This window comes from Athalia rosae, chromosome 2 (genome assembly GCF_917208135.1).
Source record: "Athalia rosae chromosome 2, iyAthRosa1.1, whole genome shotgun sequence".
Classification (NCBI taxonomy): domain Eukaryota; kingdom Metazoa; phylum Arthropoda; class Insecta; order Hymenoptera; family Athaliidae; genus Athalia; species Athalia rosae.
Genome location: NC_064027.1, coordinates 23396815 through 23411199, shown reverse-complemented (window position 1 = coordinate 23411199; position 14385 = coordinate 23396815). Strand labels below are relative to the sequence as shown.

General features: G+C 42.9%; 1 protein-coding gene and 1 long non-coding RNA gene across 3 annotated transcripts; both read right to left on the bottom strand.

The window, feature by feature from the left end:
* Positions 1 to 1805: 1805 nt before the first annotated feature.
* LOC105689324 lies at positions 1806 to 5091 on the bottom strand. 2 transcript variants are annotated; one of them, XR_007277271.1, is made up of 5 exons: positions 4940 to 5091; positions 4728 to 4876; positions 3330 to 4644; positions 2537 to 3267; positions 1806 to 2443 (listed from the first exon to the last, which is right to left on the bottom strand). It is a non-coding gene; the product is annotated as an uncharacterized LOC105689324 (long non-coding RNA). The 2 variants fall into 2 exon arrangements; XR_007277272.1 differs by having other exon boundaries at positions 4728 to 4866.
* A 127-nt stretch (positions 5092 to 5218) lies between these two features.
* LOC105689278 lies at positions 5219 to 6816 on the bottom strand. Its single transcript, XM_012406193.2, has 5 exons — positions 6677 to 6816; positions 6358 to 6600; positions 5739 to 6277; positions 5446 to 5663; positions 5219 to 5376 (listed from the first exon to the last, which is right to left on the bottom strand). Exons 2-5 carry the CDS (start codon positions 6583 to 6585, stop codon positions 5219 to 5221), a joined length of 1143 nt encoding a protein of 380 aa, XP_012261616.2. The 5' UTR covers positions 6586 to 6600; positions 6677 to 6816.
* Positions 6817 to 14385: the final 7569 nt, after the last annotated feature.

Genomic DNA, 14385 nt, shown 5'->3' with positions numbered 1-14385 from the left:
GGAAAGAAAAAGGGGTTCAAAAATACAAGGATACTCGGGGATAGTCTCGCATCGGCGGACGTTCAGTCGAAGAACTCGCGAACGATCGTTCGCCGCCCGCGGTAATTGCACATATAGGTATACGGGGATATGATTATTGCGTTGAAAATATGAAATTACCCGACGTTGTTCATGCGCCCGTGCAATAATTTACCGAACTCAATGAGGGTTGTTACGATCTGACCCGTTTTACAAAGGTCGGTATCGGTAAGAGATCAGAAATCGTCCATCAAAAAACTGTATACATAATATATACACCGACTGCAGTTTATATATATATATATAGTTTTATTTTCATTGATTTTTTCTCACTGTAATAATATTTATTAGTTTTCACTTTTTTTTCCCGTACCTCTCTCGATACTCGGTTCTTAATCATCGGGATTGAAATATATACGTTCATATCCTATTCATACATGTATGTATTCATTTTTTTTTTTTTTTTCTCTTTTTCTATTACGTTGCGTAATAATTTTCTCTGCAAATTATTTAACCGGTTAGAGTTATAAATATTGTCTAGCTCGCGGTATGTGGATCACCGATTTTATTCCCACGTGAAATTCTATCGAAGAAAACGCGTCCCTCTCGCAAAATGGCGACGATTTACGAACACGCAACCAGCTTGATTTTTATTCTTTGGGTTTTTTTTATTGCCCTCATATCATACCACGCATTCGCAAGTCATAAGAATTTACTTTATGTATAATGATGTCTCATGCAAAGAGAGGAATTTTTTAAGAACTGTTTTATACGCAGGTATATATAATATAATATATATATATATATATATATATATATATACACATAATATATAGGTACATCCGACGAAAATAAGGTTGTCGGCTGGGCTGTCAACCCGTTTCGGAACTGCACGGAGCTAAAGAATGAAAAGAATATGAATGCATCCGCGGGATGTGTGTACACTGTACACAAATATAATACGCTCGTATGCTGCAGCGAGCATAAAATAAGAGGTGAGAATTTAGGAGGGAAGGATCATCGCTTCGATGACGGAAGCGTGATCTTTTCGTGGGCGAAAATTAAGCGACTTACGTTCGCGTTCGAATTTCTTATTGCGTAGGTATGTATAATTTATAGTCAAATATACGTGCGCCGTCAGATGCGTATCGGGTCCGGTTTCGAAGAAGGAATAGTACATGTACGTGTGCGTGCGCGCCCGTCTACGTACATCATATATTTTCGTGAATCGTCCGACGTTGTATACGACGATGACGAACAATCAGCTTGTTATATATATATATAATATTCGTTTATGCGTGGGATGGAATTATATAGGCGTGGGCGTTGAGACGGAGGGGCCTTGTATATATGTATAAGTAGTTATACCTTACATACCTCAGAAGACCCGCTGGACAGGTGGCGATATTCTTACGATGATGGCGTCGTTCTTCGTCGGACAAGAAACCGTACCGAAGATAGACGCGAGGGAGGTGAAAAAAGCGAGAGAGAAATTGATTCGTAAGCCCGACGGCGATGAAGCGATCGATCAATTTTCCAAATTATGTTACAATTCACACGTTTTTCAAAATGTTCGATACACCCGTTGAAAGATTTTTCAAAACTCTTTCTTACCTCGAACGAGTCGGCGTCGAGGGGTCGGGGGAACAAAAAAAAAAAATCGATCCAGACAGCTTTCCGTAATTTAAACTGCATCGGTCTCGGACGTTTTCGAGAATTCCGTTCTTCTGCACGATTAGGTTCTGTGAGAAAAGACGCAACTTCGAAAGAACCGAAAAAACGTAAAAGAAGGTCGAGGGTCTGAATTTTATTTCTGTCTATAAATAATCAAGCGAGAGGATTGAAAAATTCATACATCGCGACGCTTTCATTTGCATTTCGTATTAGCGGTGGTCTTTCGTTTCGGGGTGCGTGTTGACGCCAAATAAAGGGTATTCAGGGGTTGACAGTCTCGGGGATTGATAAGGGTGTGTAAAGCTGTGACAACTCTTATAATAACAGAGGCAGTTGTAACGGCCTGCGGTATAACCCTTTACAACGCAGTCAATAGTGCGGAATGCCATTTAAGTGAGTGGATTCTTTGTTAATACGTATTAATAAAACAATCCTGGGGTACGTCCTCCTGTCGACGTTAAATTCTCGTTACATAATATATATAGGTACGCACGCCTTGTTCACTCTCAAAACTCGGATATTCGAAATATCACGCGCGGTGCACGCGCGAGATTCGAATCAACTTGGAACAATTAGCCTGATTACATGAAAAAGCCAGTCAACTATGCCCCCTGCGAACCACGGTGTTGATGTCCACGATATCCGCGAATAAATTACCACACTTACTCCTGTGCCCTGTCTTCATTCATTTTTTTTTTTTTTTTCCTCTTATCTGCCATTATACCGCAACAGCTGGCCAAGTTCACCTTATCTGCGCAGCAGAGATAACGGGAAGTAAGTAAAAGTGACGAAAATCTTTTTCTCCATTATTTGCACGTGGATCGAATTCGCTAAAAATACGTACGTTTTTTCAGCGAGGTTCCATCGCAGACTCCGTCGGCGCAATGGCAATGCTTCGCGGAGTTTGTGTCGAAATCATTCGCTGTTTTCGGGACAAAATTAAGATTTTCCGGACACTCGCAATTGGGCTGATTATACAATTTACAATTTTGCAAAGCTTCATTTTTTTTCGCCTCGGCCGGTTTTTCGCGCACTGGTTTAATACGGACGGTTGTGCCGGAGCCGACACTTTTCGGCTCCCTGTTAGATGGTAAAAGGTCCTCTTCTTTAGCCAATCCTTCTCCCGATTCCGACGACACTGCAGTTTTTGAATCATCGGTGGGAAAATTTTCACAGTTTATTAGCGACCCGCAAGAGGTCGATAAATTTATAGTCCTCGCGATAGGTCCGATTTTGCAGATCGAACCGCTCATAGATCCTGAATTAGTAGACGTTATTTTGTCTACCTGGTACACCCGAGAACACCCAGCCATTTCTTTTTTATTTGAATTCCTCCAGCTCGAGACGCTCATGTTTTTGTAGAGTCTTTTTATCCTGGCAAATTTTTTTCGCGTAGAAAAAAATGAGCGTACGCGATCCTGAAGATGAATCAAGTTTCAATATCTGTTTCGTACCGCACGATCTGAGAAATCAAAAATTCAGGAATATATCACCTTGTAGGATTTTTTCGAAGACCGGCGAGATCTCTTCGGCTCGTTTGCCTCCGGTGTTGCCGATCGTTTAATTTTCGAAAATCTGTGAAAAATTAAAAGAGTGTGATTTCGAATTTCGAGAGTTTTTTCAAACTTTTGGTGTACCGCCATTTTCTCGATGAGTTGGACTTCGATCTGGTTGATACGCTTCCGTCGCAATATGATCTCAACGATTTTTCGGAAGCAACAGAGAATCTCTTTCCGAAGGAATCATCGGAGTTGATATCGTGGACCGATTTTTCCGAAGGGTAATCGACGTGAAGCGAGGATTTCGCGGAACATCCCCAAGATTCTCGAGAGGGATGAAGACCCTGATCTTGATCAATGAAAAACTCTGTCCCCGATTTTCTTTCTCTTTTTTTCCGTAACCCACCCCGAAACTTGAATTCAAAAATCGGTGGCCTCGATTCTCCGGAACTTCGAAATAGCTGAGTAATTTTTCTCGACGCCTTTGAAGGACTTTTCGTCTTTGAAGAAACGGAATCCTTATTTTTTATAACGAACAGAGGCAATCTGCGATCCGACCTCTCGTCAGATGAAGGCTTCAGAGATCGTTTCGTTGATTTGGCCAATTTTTTCTTCACGTAAAAGGGAAATGTTGATTTTTTAGCGCGGCTATTACCGATGGGTGATTTTTCTTCTGTGGCTTCTTCGTTGTTATAAAAAGATTCAGACACATGCGGGTCTTCCTTTTGCCTCGATAATCTTCGATGGCTGCAGTTGTTCGTTGTAGAACCGTTCATTTTTTTCTTTTAAATTTTTTTTCCACTTTCAAATTTAACCTCATCTTGTCATCGATTTATTAATCATGACAGCGGAACAGCGATCGTAAACCTGCGAATTTATCAGCTACTGAAACGTGTTTGAAGAAAAAAAGAGATTTTCAAACTTGAAAGAATTGAAGTTTAACTAATCGACAATCAAGGGAACATGTCGAGTAATCCGCGGCGCATATTTTATGGCTTTATTACGATCTTATAATCACCATCGCACCGACCTCCGCTCATCGAAGAACCCATATCGAGCTTCGTTTATTCTTCTTTTCAGGCAGCGTTCTCCGCTTACGAATACTTTTCTTCCCGTTAATTAAGGCTCGTCGTCTCCGCTCTTTCTTTTTCTCCGCGTTTTCGACATGGCGTGCAGATCCTCTGAGCTACAATTTATTTCTGGGGAGGAATCGGTAAAGTTGTCGTTTTAAATGATTGCACTCGTGCAGCTGGATGATAATTATTTTTTTGTTATTATTGCCTTCAGAATTTTGCGGCGTTATGTCGTCGGCTCCACAGTCGTAAAAGTACCGTCTTAAGATGGCGTTACCGCGAATCGTTATCACCGTTTTTCCTCCCGCCAAAATATTTCCACTCGACATCGGCGCAGGCGTCCGAGATATTATGAGAATTTGCTCGGTCCGGAAGTCGTCCTGATGATTCAGGAACGTATTTTTATCGATCGAAATCACAGAGAAATGGTAGAATAAAATTCGAATAATCGCCCCGTACTCACCGACGGATTTTTTTTGTTACGGTGAATTTTCCATTTCTTGTACCAGACTTTCCATAAATTTGGGATATGGACCGGCGCCACGATATAATCTCTCCGATACTGCAGTTTCGTCATATTACCGCAGTCTCCGCTATTTGGACTGACGAACACTGATTTTTTTTTTCGAATATTATCCTAGAGGTAGACTTATAGTTACTTATAGAAGTGCGTACTCAGTGAATACGTCGAGATCGGGATTTTTTTTCGAACTAAATCCACTCGGAGATGGGAAACCGATTTCTGGATTTTGCAGATGATATTGTGAAAATTCCATCGGGTGAGCCGCGTTTTTTGTTTCGGCAGTTTCTACCGTTTCCACCCTTTCGTTTTCTTTCTTAGGATTTCTCTTTTCATTTTCAACCCTTCGCCTTTCCTGGATATTAAGAACGCGACAAAATCATTGATGTAAGCGTACCCACCAAACGATCTGCGAGTGATTGATTCCAATTTTGTTAAAGACTCACGCGTTTTTTCGATTCTTTTTTTCCCCGACTTTTACCCCCGGTATTTTCACTGTTGAAAGTATTTTTGGGTTTAGGTTCCTCATCCACGTAAGCGTAGGCTTTATCTCCGTACCAGATATGCCTGGGAACAGCAGACGGATCTGAGACTGGAAAAATATTCCATTATATTTCGAAGAGAACCAGAATCCGAAATTCTTTGAAACATTGATCCGTACGGGGTTCGGATTTTAGGGCTGGTATTGGCGGAGAGATCCAGGGTTTCCTCTCCTTCTTTTTGGTTGTAGTTTTACTCGATTTCGCGTTTTTCTTATCCGGTTTCTTCCTTTCATTTTTCTTACGATCGGAATCAGAATTTTTAACGGCTAATAATTCCGCTTTTTCTTTTTCCGCGCATTTTTTCGTGCACTGATGCTTCACGCTACTGCATTTCGAACTGTAAACGAGAGTGCCAAAAACTGAATAACGTCAACGTCGATCAAATTTGCATAGATTGCTCGTGTCATTATACCTAGAAAATTCGTAGCCCTCGCTCAGGCACTCTTTTGAATAGGAGCAAGGCGAGGTATTCGCTGATTTAATTTTCCGCATGGGACTCGTCCCCTGATTCTTACGATTCCCATTTTCTAGATCCACGGGCTTTCGATCCGACGATTTTTGTCTCCCAACCGACGAACGGAATCTTTTTTGCCCCTTGTCGCACGGCGTTGCCTTGGTCACGCTTGATTCGAGGTGGGAATTTGGCGCCAAATTTTTCTTGGTCACGTCATCTGGATTTTCTTGCGAATCGTTGTGCTGATACAATTCCATAATCATCGGCACGCCGTTCAAGTAACCGTGGAGGTGCGGTTGGACATTTTTCCGGTCAATTTCCACGGTATCTCGTCTTCCTTCGTGGTCGACTCTGCATGCATTTCTTTCAAAAAAATCCACTCCTTTTTCCAAATTATTTCCGCAATTTATTACAATTTCGTAATGGCTGTGGGCGTTCACTCCCGAGCCACCCGTGACGCTTCCGATGGACGTTTGGCAGGAGACTGGCGTAACGTTCTATGGCAAAAAAAAAAAAAAAAAAACAGTACAAAAAACAAGAAAGGCAACTGTATCGCGGCATAAGGTTCTTTTCCCACCTTAACGAACGTTTGGATTTTAGGTTCCGGAGGTCGGCAACAATTTTTTATCCCCGATCGATCATGATTTCGATTTTTATTTGCGAGACAGACTTGCCCGTATTTCTCTGTAACTTGAGGTTGAGGGTGTTGAACATTTCGGGAACAACAGGCTGTAGATTTTCCCCCGCACTTGACTTTGCGTTTCGAGATCGCGATTTTTCGAGACCCGCTGAGTCCTCCACCCATTTTTACTTCGACCGACTTCAAGCCGATAACAAACAAATCGTGGTTAGCGTACGACGACTGATAATTATGCGAACGTTTCATTCATGCTCACAAGATTTCAGCCTCGAATATTTGCACGAAGGAATCCGATCCATGAATGGAAAATTTTCCATCGCGCTCCTCGGTCATTCCCTTCTTGCGTCAAAAATTTTTCATTGTGGTCATTTTTTCCCCGCATTTTCGCTGTCAACGTCACTCGGCATAATTTTCTATAAAGTCGATCATGCGCTACGTTCAATTTTTTTCTTCCCGTAGAAAACCATGTAGATAAATCACCGTTGAGTCGAGCATTGTCCTCTCGCAATAGAGGAGTCGTTTCTTGAATTGTCGCGAAAAATGGATAAAATACAAATTGTGAAGAAGGAAGTTTTTCATCGGTGTGTTAACTAGGTTACCACATCGCGTGATATTCGTATTGTAATTTCTGGGGTGTCTCTCGGCAATGTAAATCGGTGTGAATCACAGGTGCGTGAAATCCTAAGATTTACAAAGCTGAGGAATTTAAAAAGCCAGAAGAACTATAAAAGCCCTGTTGTGTATCGTTCATTGTCCGCGGTAAAAATCAGACCCCGTATCGTGATGTCCTCATTGAGGTGCAAAATAGGATCGTCCGCATCAATTCCGTGCCCCAGAATTATTATTATTGTTGTAATCATTGTTATTATTACGATCTTACAACGTCGCGTAACAAAAGATGATGTCCCGCACCCCCTTTAACACGTCACACGTAGCGCGGAATGCTGCATTGTGAAATTTTGTCGTATAGCTGCATTCACGATGCAAATAATATTCCGATCCCGAAATTTGGTTTTCTTCTCTTCGGCGAACAGGAATAATTTGCTCGAATTTTCGTTTCGACAAGAATTAGTTGTACGCACCTACGAGTTGCACGATTTTTTCGGCGCAACTCGCGTCAGAGGAAAATTTGAAAGAGAATCTGTTAAGATCGTAAATTTCTGTTGATCTCGAGAGCATTGTATTATTCATCTTCGTAGCTGGCACAGCGTCTCAGGATCGGTAAAAGCCGCCTTGGTTGCATACGTTATAGAGTGTAAAACTTGTTGATCAATGGGGTGCTGGTGTAGCCGCCCACAATAAACCCATAGAATTCGGTGTGTGTGACAAAGTTGAAAACGTTTTCGTTATATATATTGTGCATTTTGTGGTTGTACGGTTAGTGAACGCCGCAGATACACCTCCGTGAAGAACGTACAACACATCTTTACCTATCCGTTTAGGGAATACGTGCGTACTTACACTCGGGTAAATGTATACCTGTATACGTGTGCGGCAGGTAGCTATAGAAAAACCGTAGAAGAGTCTTCGCGTCGCGTCGCGTCCCCGCATCCTTTTTCCCAACCATCGGTCGCTTTATGTTTGGGGTAAAGTAAAAGTCAAAATAAAGTAATTGTTACCTTTGTGACACCCGGGGGGGTGGCGGCTGGACTCCCAACAGTACCGACTTTGACGCGCTGAAATTTTTCTTTCTCCCTTCACCTGTTTGTTTTTTTTCTTTTTCTCTTCTCTCTCCGTTATCTATCTCCTTCTACCTGATCCCGCAAGTCAAGCCGCCTAAAAGTTCAAAGCGAAAAATCTCTGCGGAGCTGAAAGTTTAAGTCACCCCCGCAGCGGGCGTCTAGAGGATATTCTTACTGTTATTGCAAAACTTCATTCTTTCTTCTTCTGCTTCTTCCTTTTTTTTTTTTTTTTTCTCCCCACTTGCGGTTTTCCCTTTTTGCCCTTCATTTTTTTCATTTTTCTGGTAAGGGGTGCCGCGCGGCGAGACCCCCGTCGATCTAATCGCTCTTGGATTTTTGAATACCACCGACTAGCTCATGAGCCTGCATATAATTAGGAGACCACACACGATACGCCACATTACAGGTGCGTATCATATAATATATCATATTTTATTGTACGCGCGTTTTTTTCAAAATTCGTAAGCAAACTTCAGAGCTGCAACGGCGCGCTGTACGGGTGGCCCGCGATTGAACGGTTTTTTCTTTCAGAGTTTTCTTTTTTTTTTTGTTGTTTCTTGTATTATACAGTGTATATGTCAACTGTACGATGAACTTATACTATCTAGTGTTATTATACCGCTGCTGTTTAGCATCTCAATATACCGTATATACCCGGACCAACTGTTATACATATTTATTCCTACGGGTTAACTACCGAGCAAGGTATATAGGTATACGTAAAACCACGCAGGGGCGAGGACAACTCTTCCTATCGGAAATTTATTTTTTTCCTTTTTCATTCTATCCCTATCTTTGGAATATATATGTATATGTTACTTCGTCGTTTCATCCACCGCGCCGAAAGGGGACAGTTTTGAAAGTAGATAAAAAAAAAAAAAACAGAGAGACAAACCGAGAAGGTATACGTGTACGTGTGTATATATATGTCTATAAAATAGTGTCCTGTCCGTTTCACGGGCCACCCTAAAGGCAGGTTTCCTTTTCCTTGTGGCGCGGTGCTTTTCATCCCCTTCAAGATCTCCGGGGACATAGATCACCCTCTGTCTTTCAGTTTACCGCAAACGTATAAACGTCGAGACTACGAGGAGGAGGAGGAGGACGACTACGACGACGACTACGACGCGACGACTTAAAGTATATCTGGAGGAAAACCTCGAGACTGCGTGCGGAGGCTGAAAAAACCTTCCATTTTGACCCACGTTCCCCCTGCCCCTTTCTTCCCATTACACCGCACCAGGTCCATCTCCCAGAAAGATAGGGAACCGGGAACGTGTATAAGACTCTTGAAAATGAAGAACAAAATAAAATAGTTAAATGAAATGAAACGAGAAAAGAGCTGCCGTAGCTTTTACCTGCGGTATACGGGCCAATCTGGTAACCGCCATGGGGTGTTATTGATGTCACCGCTCTTACGCCGCAACAGTTTCCTCTGCCATGGAGATTTCGGCCCGATTCCATCCCCTCTTATTCACGGTATCTATAACGTCTCCTCTCCCTCTCGATCTCCTACTCTCTCTCTCTCCCTTCCTCTTTTTCTCTCTGTAATTTTCCGTCTCGCCGTCATACTCTTTCTCTCGGGTCCGACTGACCCCGCCTCGATCCGCTCTTTGGACCTGCCTCATTCCATAGCTGGTAGCATCAGAGCATCAGATTGATCGCATACTTTGCCTAAACGTTTATTAATATCTTCATCTCGCCGAAGCGCGTGTACGTGGTCTCGGCTAGCTAACTCGCCATGTGCGGTGTTTTTTTTTCAAGAATCGTACGTCGCGTAGGTGGACTTTACCGATTTTTTTTTCCGTTTTTCGTTTCGGTTGTTTCAAAATGTCGATAGGAGCATTTTCTGTTCCTTTCGAATTGGGAGAAGTTCACGCGATTCTTCGGAGCATATTTCGCATTCGGTCACCTTCGCAGGTGCAAACGGATTCAGGAATGAGAAGGAGAATATTTGACGTGATAATTAGTTCGTATTTCGATGACGAACTAACGTTATTTGACACAGATATAAGTATTCAAATTATCGGGGGGCGTTAAATACGTCGTATACGTGTCCGGCGAGGTAGAGTCGTCGTCTGTCATTTATTTACCGAAGCGAGAGAGCGAGCGCGGGAGGTACGGATGACGGTCATCTTCTTTCGCCGAGAGAGCGATACATGTGGCTGGTTAGGCGAGAGAGGTGATCAATCAAATTTCTGTTGTGTATACCCAGGTTCATTTCCGAGTTGAAAATTTCAGGCGTGGTACCACGCGGTGAAAAGCAAACTATACAAAGCCAATAGATGGATTCCGATAATTAAAAAGCCGAACCCCGCCGTGAACGGGGGCGATACGGCAAAATACACATCGTCGCACACGCACAGTATTTACGCATATTGTTTTATATATTTCTCACGCAAACCAACCAACGAACAAACATCGTGCGTATTACCTAGTTCAACGGCTCGCTACGATACAGTACGTATACCCTATAAGTATATCCGAACAACCAGCGCACAGGTATTCATTACGTTAGACACAAGGGGGGCGGTCTTCGACGATGAGCTGCGGTTTGGTTACGCCCTTGCAACTTTACCCGTATGTTTGTACCTGAGATTGAAGAGGATGAAGTTGCACCTATTATATAAGTTGGCGAGAACGTGAGGATGAAGTTGCAGCGTCTGAAAATTATTTCGCAAAACTATATGTTCGATGGTGCATTCGAACATACGGAAATATACCCGGTTTATTTTTTCCGACGCACTGTGCGACGGAGTCGAATTCTTTGAGAAAGAGATCAAATCATCCGCCATTTTGAAACTGTAAGTCTTGCGGTTTCTGGAAAGCCGACGCGTTGCAACGCGAAGAAATTTCATCGAAATCGAGCTATCGGTTCGTTTGCGACAGGTACGAGTTTGTCAGAGGTGGTGCGCAAAAAGTAAATCGCAATAATTGCCAGGAATGATTGCGGCATGTACACCGAAGATATGTCGTCAATTTCGATAATTGCCGGTAGCCGGGCTTCGTCGTCGTTCGTATCGATATTCCATCTATGTTTCTGCTAATCCTGGAAAAGAGTTGTTATAAATATTAACCATCGGAATTGACAATATGTCAACGGCGCGCATACCGCAATCATTCCTCGCGATCGTTACGACGGACTTCGTTCCCTCGATATTTCTGAAAATTGCCCGTACCGGTAATAACGATTTCTTTTGTAACCTCCGCGGTACATCAGCGCTATATTTGTTGTTTGTTTTTACACGGCTAAAGGTTATTTCATTTGGCTTTGCAGGGAGGCTGTATACCTATAGGTATATAGGTAATATTTATACAGCTACAAACGAGGTGGTGGGAAACGCCAGCTGCCCGTTCGCCGTGCAACCGGGGTCCGTCTTCTTGGCCCTTGAGACCATAGATCACCGACTCCCAACGTTATACGTACGTACCTACGTCCCCGTATACATCCTACCCCCGGGCATAATAAGCTCTACGCCCCGCGTCTGACGCCTGACGCCTGACGTCGCCCTCGCAAAAAAAAAAAAAACAAAAAAAAAAAAAAAAAGCACAGAAAAAAAACAAGGAGAAGAAGAATTTACAAGGTGAAAATAAAAACGAACAACCGAGCGGGCGACGAAATAAAAAGATGAAAAATAATCCCGCGCGCGATGCGCGGCACAGGAAGAATCTTTAGGAAACCTCGCTTGGAAACGTTACGTTGCACTTCAGCCTGTGACAATTTCACCTGGTTGTAACTTGGGTGGATGTTAGAAATACAATGAAAAGTATATCTTACGAGTATGTAAGATTTGGGAAAGGAAGGTATTCGTGTAATTCTCTTCTTCTGATCGGGCACCCCGTGAACCGAGTTTGCGGGACGCGCTCTACGAAGCGTCGCGCGGCGACGTCTGTGGCATGGGATAACTGTTTTAGAAAAGCATTTACCGGGCCACCTAGGAGGCGGTTTGATTGTGAGGGTTTCGTAGGTACGAACTAATACCTCGAGGCTCTCAGTCGGCTCCGGGTATAATGGCGCCCGTTTGTCAAAACACGTCAAAACACAATCGGGCTCTCTCAAAATCCTCTCGCCTCGTCACGCCCCGCGATGCATCACCGTACTTGGTCTCGAAGTCCTGCGAAGACTAGCCTTTCCTACAGGGATCCTAGATGATTTTACCGGCAGGTATACAAAACGAAAACTACTACGCAACGTCATCCGGCCTCGGGCTATTTTCACCAGTCATTATTCGTACGATTTCCACAACCCGGAGCAATTAGGGTACGACGCGTCCATCGGAAAGAAACAAAACGGCAGGGCTTACGAGTGAGTAGCGATATCTTCTGTATTCTACTTTGTCTGTTTTTCTTTAAACTCCTGAATCAGCAGTTAACAACAACAGATCTGAAAAAGTACAAAAAAAGATTTTCAGAAATTTTGGTTTTTAGATTGTTCTATATTTTCGTTGAACTAATTTCTTTGAGAAAACAAAATTTTGATCCATGATTTTTGGGAGGAGTAGGAAAACTTCAAATTCTATATCAGCGAATTGGAGAAAACAATATTTTTTCACAAATTATGGCCTTGAGCTGCCTCTGAATTTGATGGTTTTTTTTTCGTAAAGATTAACAAGAATTACAATAATATCTGTAACTACCCACGTCAAAGTACCGCAGATGGACGAGTCTTTGGTTAATTGAGTATTGTATGGGAACAAGAAAATCAAATTTGTAGGGTAGCCTATATTTTTCCTAGTCCCCCGATGGGTGTGGAACGGCCATGTTTGTTATGCAACCTTCATTGTCATGTGCGTACCCTCGTAGGTCGTAAGCTCGCGCAATTTACAGCGTTTGAAATCGCACATACATAATCTTTTCGGATGGATATACGAATATCCTCGGTATACACCAATACCAAACGCGGTGAACCGCACGGAACTGTGCCATTTACATCGCATTTGTGACAATATAATGCGAACGCACATGGAAAACAGCCATTCGTCATCTTATTGTCGCCCCGTTGTAATATTACGGGACCCCAAAACGATGTCCATTTACACCGTTTAAGGCAACTAAAAACCGGTGTAAGGTTGTCGCATTCGACGCAGCATAGCAGATGCTGCGGTGTGGTAAAGTGAAATAAAAGAGGGGGAATGGAAGAAAAAAAAATTCAGGGGTGAAAAGAGGCGGACGAATATTCCCCTCCCCGAAAATGGTGATACTTATATGGGCCTGGGCGAAGCGGAAACTGAAAAATACAGGATGGAATTACGATCGATTATTGTCAATTTCTGGAGCTTCACATACACTACCGGATCGAAAAGAAGCGAATCGACGGTCGACAAAATGGAGTCCGGGGGTTGAAGTATATTCGTAATGAGAATCCACATTAGGAAGGGACGCGGATCTTTGCCTAGCTGATCGCTTTCCATGTCATCGAACAAGAATCCTTGAGAAGGAATTTAATAAGAGCTTAATTATCGGCGAGATCGAATAGGTGAGATTCAGGGTGAGGTAAATATACATAAGGTATTAAACCAGAGCGGAGTCGAGCGCGGTCTTCTCGAAGGGGGCTGGCCTGCGGGACTGAATATCAGGCTCCTACCGAGCCAGGTCATCAATTTTGATAGACCGATCGTTACAGCTTATAATTAGTCCGGTCAAACCAGTTTCTGTATACACACACCATAAATGTGCATTAGGTTGTAAATAGCGTGCATGCGTGAGACGTGTAGGTACGTTGTTTTCGTGTTGCCGGTTATATCACGTGATCAATTGCATCGTGTAATATCAACTGCCTACCCCTGCGGTTTGATTCATCATCTCGGGATCAGCATCCAGCACGCGTGCATCACACCGATAACAATTGATCAGTTCATATGTATACGGCGTGTTGCCATCGGTACCGAGATGACGAGGTGAGCTGTGTGCGAACATTGCTCGATCGTTCTACGACACATCGAGTTCGTTCGTTCGTTCGTTCGATTCCGTCGCCGTGTTTTTTTTTTTTTGGATATAAAACGGAAACGGGAGCGATGGCCGCGCGTTAGTTCCGGTGTGAGTATAGGTATACGGTCTGTATGCGTGAATATACGTGTGCGTGCTTTTTGCATGGGCGGTATCATTAGCATCGAGAACATCTGTGAAAAACCTATATCGAGAAGAGGATACCGTGGTAAAAGATGGCGTTGATATTAGGGGGAGGACTGAAATAAAATGGAAAAAAAAAAAAAATAAAATGAAATAAAAAAAGATGGAATAAAATGAAAAAAGGAGACGAAGGATGCGGAGTGGGCTATATCAGTAT

Excerpts from the sequence above, each read along its gene's own strand:
- LOC105689278 (XM_012406193.2), bottom strand. The coding sequence starts at position 6,585 with ATGGGTGGAGGACTCAGCGGGTCTCGAAAAATCGCGATCTCGAAACGC. Across the intron at positions 6,278-6,357 it reads AAATCCAAACGTTCGTTAAG|AACGTTACGCCAGTCTCCTG; the intron begins GTGGGAAAAGAA and ends TTTTTGCCATAG. Across the intron at positions 5,377-5,445 it reads AGCCCTAAAATCCGAACCCC|TCTCAGATCCGTCTGCTGTT; the intron begins GTACGGATCAAT and ends ATATTTTTCCAG.